Genomic DNA, 9,198 nt, shown 5'->3' on the forward strand with positions numbered 1-9,198 from the left:
AATTTTCTCATCTAGGAAATGAAGATTATAATATCGAATTCACGGGGTAGAACTGTACTTCGTATTCAATAAATGTTAACTATTATTATTTATGGTGATACCTATGTGCACCGCCCGCTCTGAGGCGTAAAAGCACTTTGCAGCTCCGAGCGCTCCTCTCAGGACAGAGGTTGTTAAATAAACAACCTGGAAGAACAGCCTGGAAGAGCCCGAGTCCTGCGTGGCTAATATTACGTGCACCCCCTTCAGGCCGCCTTCGTTCAGAACAGCTCAGTTTAAGGATGAAGTTTGTCCTTCGCAGGCTCCCGTCGCCACACGTGAAAATGAGGGGCGGGAACAGGAAATGGGGTTAGGCCGAGTGCCAGCGCTGGGAGGCAGCTGAGAAGAGCAGAGGGCGGCCGCTGGAAGACGTGAGGAAGAGCTACGATGTTCCGGATCGAGGGCCTTGCGCCGAAGCTGGACCCGGAGGAGATGAAACGGAAGATGCGCGAGGATGTGATCTCCTCCATACGGAACTTCCTCATCTATGTGGCCCTGCTGCGAGTCAGTGAGTGTCCTTCCAGGCTGTGGCCGTGAGACTAGCAGGGAGCTCGCCGACACTGCCCGCCCAACTCTGGTCTCACCGGCCTTTTGGGGTCCCTGGGGCGGAGCTAAGCGGTCGCGGGGTGCAAGGGACGTGCACGTCGAGGGCAGCGGGCGCATGCGCGCGTTGCTTAGGCTCTGCGGGTCTGGGTGGGGGTACCGGAGTGCAAGCGGCGGCTGGGACCGCGAGGTTAATCACCCAGTCCCGCCCTGTCTTAAGAGCGTTTGAATTGAAAGATTTTGTAAGGTCATCCCCCAGAGCAAGTCCCTCGTTTTGCAGACAGAAAAACTGGCATCTAGAGTGGAGAAATGGCTGGCTCAAGGTCACTCATCGATTCGGTGAATGATCTTGGCCTAGAATCCAGAGTTCTTGACTGACTGCCAAGTTTCCTTACATCAGGGCTTACCTCTGAAATCCAAAAGCTTTTGTTCCTTTTATTTGTAGAGGGTGAAGTAAATAATTACCTTTTTTCTTTCTTCTTTTTTTTTTAAAGAAGAATAAAGGATATGAGTCTATAGGATTAATGATAATACCTGAGGATTTAGTTGATTTTTACGTTTTGTAGAAACTTTGCATTGCCTGAGTTTGACAATAGCCCTTTGAGAGAGGCAGGGCCTAAGTCTCTGTATATCCCCTTTGCAAATGTGAACTCGACTTTCAGAGGGGACTTGTGCAAAGTATTAGAATTGCAGGCACACAATATTAGAGCTGGATGCAGTTTTATAGATTAGTTCTCTATTTTTACGGATAGGAATCTCAGAAGTGAATTGCCCCTTCATTTGCCGCTTCATTTTCATTTCAGCATTCTTTCCATTGTTCCTTGCTGTACATTGTTGACAGGTCTGGATGGAGAGGCAGAGATGATTCAGATAGATGAAGACCGTACCAAGTCTTCATGAGACTCGTGGAAGGCTCATGTTGGGTCTAAGGCCAGAGCTCTTGAGGTCTAGTCTCCCTTATTCTGCCCCTTTCACTGCCTGTGGTGTTAACTATGGTTTCCCAGAGGAGGGAGCCCTGGTGAACGGAAACTCCCAAATCATCTTGCTCCTTCAACAGCTTTTTACAACTCCCAACTTTACTTATTTCCTCCTCTTACCTTTTTTTGGTTGACTTAGCTACCAGTAAAATATTTGCTTCTTAGACCTACTAGAGAACGGACTTGAGGTTATGGGGAGGGGGAAGGGTGAGCGGGGACAGGGCGAGAGAGAGTCGTGGACATATACACACTAACAAACGTAGTAAGGTAGATAGCTTGTGGGAAGCAGCCGCATGGCACAGGGATATTGGCTCGGTGCTTTGTGACAGCCTGGAGGGGCGGGATAGGGATGGTGGGAGGGAGGGAGACGCAAGAGGGAAGACATATGGGAACATATGTTTATGTATGACTGATTCACTTTGTTATAAAGCAGAAACTAACACACCATTGTAAAGCAATTATACCCCAATAAAGATGTTAAAAAAAAATTTGCTTCTTCTCAGTGACCTTTGTATTTAAGATGAATCAAAAAAAATTTTTAAACAATACTGTTCCTTATCCCTTTTTAAATTGAGATATAATTTGCATGTTATTCAATTCACCCATTTAAAGTGTACAATTCATTGATTCTTAGTATAGTCAGAGTTGTGCAGCCATCACCGCAATCTGTTTTATAATATTTTCTTCCCCTCTGAAAGAAACACCATGCCCATTAGCTGTCATTCCCCCATTTTACACCATCCCCAGCCCCTGGCAACCACTAATTGACTTTTTGTCTTTATAGATTTCCCTATTCTGGACACTTTATATAAATGGCATTGTACAATATGTGACCGTTTGTGTTTAGGATAATTTTTCAAGGTTTGTTCACACTGTAGCATGTATCAGTATTTCCTTCCTTTTTATTGCTGAATAATATTCCATTGTATGGATATCCTACACTTTGTTTATCCATTGTTTTGATGACTGTTACTTTTTTTTCTGATAAGAATTAGTTTAAAAAAAAAAGCCTGGGCATACTGCTGACTTGGTCAGCTTCTGACATATTTCAATATCTTCAGTTTAATATTAACAAAATGTTCTATTAATTTAGTATGGGTATTGAGAAATAATCTGGCAGCTTTTTTGGTCACAACCTTTTTTTCCCCAATATTTTTAAATTTGATAAAATACATATAAAATTTACCATCTTAACTATTTTTAAGTGTTTGGGTTAGTGGTATTAAATCCATAATATTGTATAATCATCACCACCATCTCCAGAACTCTTTTCAGCTTGTAAAAGTGAAACTCTGTAGCTATTAAACAGTAATTCCCCATTCCCCACTCCTCCCAGCTGCTGGCAGCCACCATTTTTTTTTTTTTTTTTTTTTGAGGAACCACTATACTGTGCTCCATAGCAGCTACACCGTTTTACATTTCCAGCAACAGTGCACAAGCATTCCAGTTTCTCCACATCCTTGCCAAACAGTTCTTTTGTTAGTAGCCATCCTAGTGGGTGTGAAGTGGTATCTTGCTGTAGTTTTATTTTGCATTTCCCTAACGATTAATGATGCTGAGCATCTTTTCATGTGCTTATTTTGGCCATGGCACTGTTACACAAGGCAGTAATATCACTTCTTTTGATCCCTGTGACAACACTTCTTTGTTTTCTAGACATTTATATCTTCACCACCCTACTCATAATAACTGACGTAGGACTGTATCAGATGTGAACAGGAGCATGTAAATGTCATATAACTAATTAGTGGGGGAACCAAAATATGTGTCCAGCTCTTCTGGATCCCTACTTCAATGTTTTCCCACACTCTCTGTCTTTCAAATGTGTTTTTAAAAGTGAAAAATGCCATTTTGTTTCTTCTAGAGTTCTGTTCCTTTGACGGTTAAATCACAAAGTAAAGGCTTGTCATTTGAAGGAGGATTGGATTTCCTCTTTATCGTCCTAAGAGCGAGAACTACCTGGAGAAAAGATTTTATATAGTGAAAAATGAACTTTGTAATAATTCTAGCTGCATGATGGTGGGATGGGCTACCTTGAAAGACAGTGATTCCCTTTGGCTGGGTGTGCAGGCAGAGGCTTGGCCACATTTGGAGTTGTTTTGAAAAATATGTTGAACTATAAGGTTTATCTCCCAATCTTGTAATTCCATATGTAACTTGTGATTATCTGGATCTAAAAACAAATTCTGGATTTATTTTTCTTTCAGCTCCTTTTATCTTAAAGAAATTGGACAGCATATGAAGAGTGGGCTTCACGTGTGAATGCATGATATGAAGAACCTGGTTACAGTTTCTACTGCTATCTGCAGATGAATAGACCCAGAAAAATGTAAGAGACTCTTTGATTAAATGGACATAAAAATTCTACTTGTTAAGAACAAGTTTGGCTCTGGTAACTGACCTTTATAGCTAAAAGATAAAACTATTTGGGAAGTATGAAGAGACGTACCTGTGATATTCGGCCTCGGTGAACGTTGGTGTTATTGTACATGATGTCAAACTCCGTTTTCTAGCAAGTATTAATTATAAGGGAATTATGTCTGCAATGGCACTGTCGTGTGAGTCATTTCTGTGTACTTTTTTTACTTCTGTCTGGAGTATATTTGTTGAAGAGTTCCTTTCCATTAGTTATGTTTTATTGAAGCCAGCACACACCATGTCATTTAAGCACAGGACCATTAGTCTCTCTCTCTCTCTCTATATATATATATATTTATTTTTATTTTATTTATTTATTTTTGCAGTTCGTGGGCCTCTCACTGTTGTGGCCTCTCCCGTTGTGGAGCACAGGCTCCGGACGTGCAGGCTCAGTGGCCATGGCTCACGGGCCCAGCCGCTCTGTGGCATGTGGGATCTTCCCAGACCTGGGCATGAACCCGTGTCCCATGCGTTGGCAGGCGGACTCTCAACCACTGCGCCACCAGGGAAGCCGTATATTTTTAATAAATGTACCAACTAAGAAAAATAGGGCTTTTATTTTTCTTAACCCACTTTTTGCTGCAAACCAGCAGTCACTGGTGAGACTACTATAATGTTGTGACTATTACAAACTGCATTAAATTGAGTTCCTCTTGTTTTGGACTGGAGAATTTGCTAATCCTGATAAAACAACATGGTTTTATTCTTAAGCAGTCTTTACGTAGGCAACATTACTGCTTGATGCTGAGAATATGTAATACCACCAAAGGGGGAAAACGCTGTATTTTTAAGTCAGGTAGTTCTCCAAGTTTGTTGGGAGAAGGGGAAAGTCCTTAACCTTCTTCCCAGGTACAACTACATTCACTTCTTTTTAGCTAATTATATTGAGTTTACCTTCTTGTCCTAAGTAACACGATTATGTTGTTACTTTATGATTTTTCTGTTTTAGACATTGCCTACTGACTTCTCCATGCATGTAAGGATTTGTGTCTCTTCCCTCTCCTTTCCTCCATCTCTCATGCATGTCATTTCTACTTCCTTCCAGTGTACTTATTAGTGTTGATTTTGATTAGATTGATTTCATTAGGACTCCAAATGCTGTTTGTTGTTTTCTTTTCCTGCACATCTTTTTGATTTTCCTAGGCTTAGTTTTCTGTGAACTTATCACACTAAATCAGCTAAACTTTTTGCCATTTATCTAAATCGCTGATAATCTTCTATGCCTGACGCGTGGCTGTATTCTCAGGTCTTCCTTCAGCATCATCCTGGGAATTCTTTTTCTCTCTTCTCCCATATTGGGTCTCTTGTTTTCCATATCTCGTGTCCCGTATGTATCTGTTCACTGAGTCTCTATATTGAGTACAGTACCCGTACCCATAACTGCCTGGTATCTCAGAATCCAGAGAACTCTCTATTTTACCCTTTTCAGAAAATAAAATTCTAATCTGGGGAGGGAGTTGGGAAAGAGAGGCTACTTAACTGTAGAGTTGCAGAGAGCATCCAACTACCTTCAACCAATTCTTTTCTTCTTAGTGTGTATGCCTTCGTGCCCTACTTCCAAAGGTACATGAAACCACCAGTTCCTGAACCTTTTAGGAATTCTGTGGTATAAATCGGGTGTTGTTTGTTTTGCTTTTCCTATTGCTGACTCAGAATTCGGTTTTCTACCAGGTTATTTACTACTTGTCCACCTGCTTTCCAGCTTCTTACTTTGTTGCTATTGTCTCCTCTCCTCCTTTTCCATCCTTTCAGGTTTATACCTAGACAGTCTTTAAACAAACATCTTAAAAATCTTTGCTGTTGTTTAATGGAACTTCCGGAGGGAGTGGAAGTAGTAGCGGGTGCTCAATCCACCATCTTTGCCCAGACAGCATGTATTTTAACCCTGTGATGCTGTGTTTCATGTTGGTAATTTAAAGGGGTGCAGTATATAGTACTGTGATCATAAACACCTTATTTTGAGTCCTGGCTGCGACGCTTATGAGATGGATGACTTGTAGCAACTGAATGTCTGTATCTCATTTTCTTCATCTGTAAAATTAGCATAATAGAAACATTTATCTACTTCAGTGTGTTGTAAGGATGAAATGAGAGAATGCAAGTAGAGCACAGTGCTGACGTTTGGTAAACACTAGTTGTTATCAATGGTTCGTCTTTGGTATAAGGTGTTTATAAGTGATTTGCGCTGGCATTCACTCCACTAATAGATTTCATTCATATTTCCAGATGCTATGAGATAGCATGCTTATCCTCTAATTATATACAAACTTCAAAATTACTGAACACTAAAAAAAAAAAAAAATTACTGAACACTTAAAATTCATTACCTAAAAACAGCCTTAATCCATCAGTGTTAATACCATTTTACAGATGGGGAGTTTGAGACTGGAAGTTTCAGTGGCTAATAAATAGCAGCTGGCCAAAGTTTAGGGCCTTTTAATGTTTATTTATTTATTTTGTACCCTGTCCTTTAGTGTTTTTCTTTGTGGGGGGTGGTGATTGTTACCCTGGTTCCAGCACATGTTCAAGTTACAATAAGAGAAAATGTGATCGTGCAGTTTTTTACAGCTGACTTTTAAAAATTCAGGCCATAAACTCCACCAGGGGTGTCTAATGCTTGTAATTAACAGTTCTGAAATAGTAATTAGAAAACAGAAGTAGGAATTTTGCTCCTAAATTAGGCTAGTGTTCTTCTGCTACCAGTGAATTTCATTTTCAGACTGCTTTATCATTGCTCTTTGTAGTTCTTCTGTGAAGTGAGTTAGCATTTCATTTACAGTGTGTTCCATAGTTTGTAGGTGGGTAAACTTGGGCCTAGATTTGGAGTGAAGAACAAGTGAGGAATCAACTTCTCTTTCTCTTCCCCCTACTTTGCTTGGGCTGAGTGTCTCTCTTTACCTATAAGATCCAAGCACCAGAGAGTGTTGTAGATAGTATGAAAAGGAAATCGGCCAGACATTTTACTCTGTTTTGCTATGACTTGATCACTGGATAAATTCTGCTTGTAGCTTAGGTCATCAAAGAAGCCACTAAAGCAGGAATTGGCAAGCTTTCTGTTCACAGTCAGATTGTAAATACTTTAGGCTTTGTGGGCTCTGTGGTCCCTGTCAACTCTTCAGTTGCAGTGTGAAAACAGCCTTAGACAGTATGTAAGCCAATGAGCATGGCTGTGTTCAAATAAAACTATACAGAATTGTGGCAGGCTGGATTTGGCTTTTAGGACACCTGCTCTGAAGTGAAGGGCAGAATTTGGCAAAGTGTGAAATGGCCTCCAACATTACAGAACTGTTTTATTATTTTAAAGGTGAGACGTTTGTTCTGTTGCAGATTATATAGAGAAAATTATTTCACATAGGGTCTGGCTTTTTAAAGTCCCAGAGATTAATAATTCATTGATCGGTTACTGAGTTTCTGTTATATGCCATGCTCTTGTGCCAGAAGCTGGGAATGGACAGTCATGGGACAGCCATTTTGGTCTATAATTCATCATAGGATTCCATACAAGTGGACGTCTGGAGGACCTCACCTTGCTGGACGTTTAGACTTGAAGGATTAACTGTGGTTGTCTATGGGAAAAGGTTAGAGAAGGGAGCGCCAGGCAGGAATCATATTGATTAAGGTGTTCAAATCATACTGATCAAGGGGAGTTCAAAATTGCTTACTTAAACCTAGATGCAATGTAGGGACTAGGTTTGAAGGGGAGATCAAGGAGGATGAATGAGCAGACCAGTATTGATTCAGATAAATGTAGTGTAGGGGAAAGAAGGAATTCAGGGAAGGCTCTGGAGGTGTAGAGATTATTTCTGGATGGACCCAGTGTAATCACAAGGGTCTTATGATAGGGAGAAAGAAGGTGCAGAGTCAGAGAAGATATTACAACAGAAGCAGAGGTGGGAATGATGTGGCCACAAGCCAAGGAATGTGGGCAGCCTCTGTGTTCCAGAAGCTGGGAAGGGTGAGGCACAGATTCTCCCCTAGAGCCTCTGGAAGGACCACAGGTCTGCTGACACCTTAACTTTAACCCCTTAAGACCTGTTTCAAACTTCTGACCACCACAACTGTAAGATAATTTGTGTTGTTTTAAGCCACTAAGTTTGAATAGTTTATTAGAGCAGCAATAGCAAACTAGTACATTTATAGCACTTCTTCCTCCATCTCCTGTTATCATGGCCTCATCCTCTTCATATCTAGGGTAAATCCCTTACCTGTTCTACCATCTTTTGCAAACTTTATTATTCACTGACTATGTGATCATTCTTGAAATACTTTCTGGTCCTGGATTATCTTCTCTTTATAAACTTCCAGCCCATTAAAGACCATGGCTTTAATTACCATCTATTTAGAAGAAACTCCCAATGTTTATTTCCAGTTGAAATGTTGGCCATGTTTGGATATCCATATGCTTACTCAGCATCTCCATCTCACCAATATTTTCAGCTTAGCAGATCCAAAACTGAACCCATTATTTTTCACTTGAAAATTGTTGCCTAATTCAGTAAATGGTACCATCAACACAGCTGCTTAAACCAGAAATCAGGGAGTCTTCCTTGAATCCTTAATTACATCTCCAAAGTCCCTCTTGCCATCTAAGCTACGTATTAAGAGGTTTGGAGATTAGGACACAGACATTTTGGGTGGGGGCATTCTGCCTACCACGTGTAATAAAGCGTTAGATGTGGTGCGGAAAAGTTGAAAGAGTTTCCTTCTGCCCAGATCTGCTTTCTCTGGAAAGACATTTGCTGACCTCAGTCCTCCTTAGTCACTCAGTCCCACAGCCATAGCCTAGATTTAATTTCCTTCCTCCAATACAAATAACTTAGCCCCACCAGTCTCTATCATGGATCTATTCACCCTACCACCTAGTTTCTGTGCTTCATTGCCCTCATGCCTCAACTTATACTCCATTGGCCATCATTGTAATCATTCTTGCATACACCTTCAACTCTCTTCCCTCCCTCTAGCTTCATTGTACTTTTCTGGCAAAACCCCACCTTGGTTAAATCCAGCTCTTTGCCTACTCTGTGCAGTGGGAACTGTTTGGAAAGAAACATCCTGACAGGTTCTACCTGGAAAATAATGACTGCTGAACCTCAGTTGGGTCCTGCAGGACCACTATGTTTCCTTAGTTCATTCTTCTCCAGTAGATAAACATTTAATACCTTCTCAAACCTCCAGGATCTCCCCTCATCTTCAAGCTCAGCTGGTGATGTTGCTTCTTCTT

At 40.9% G+C, this 9,198-nt stretch overlaps 1 protein-coding gene across 1 annotated transcript; it reads left to right on the forward strand.

Annotated features, from left to right (window-relative positions):
* Positions 1-330: 330 nt before the first annotated feature.
* On the forward strand, positions 331-4,110 carry TOMM5 (translocase of outer mitochondrial membrane 5). The gene is made up of 2 exons (XM_060153391.1): positions 331-547; positions 3,767-4,110. The coding sequence occupies exons 1-2, from the start codon at positions 427-429 to the stop codon at positions 3,799-3,801; spliced, it is 156 nt and encodes a 51-aa protein (XP_060009374.1). The 5' UTR covers positions 331-426; the 3' UTR covers positions 3,802-4,110.
* The last annotated feature ends 5,088 nt before the right edge of the window (positions 4,111-9,198 follow it).

Source organism: Lagenorhynchus albirostris, chromosome 7 (assembly GCF_949774975.1).
Source record: "Lagenorhynchus albirostris chromosome 7, mLagAlb1.1, whole genome shotgun sequence".
Taxonomy (NCBI): Eukaryota; Metazoa; Chordata; class Mammalia; order Artiodactyla; family Delphinidae; genus Lagenorhynchus; species Lagenorhynchus albirostris.

What these genes read in the sequence shown, in the direction of transcription:
- TOMM5 (XM_060153391.1), top strand. Translation starts at nt 427, where the DNA reads ATGTTCCGGATCGAGGGCCTTGCGCCGAAGCTGGACCCGGAGGAGATG. An exon ending in TGTGGCCCTGCTGCGAGTCA is followed by an intron (nt 548 to 3,766) that starts GTGAGTGTCCTT and finishes TTTTTCTTTCAG; the next exon opens with CTCCTTTTATCTTAAAGAAA.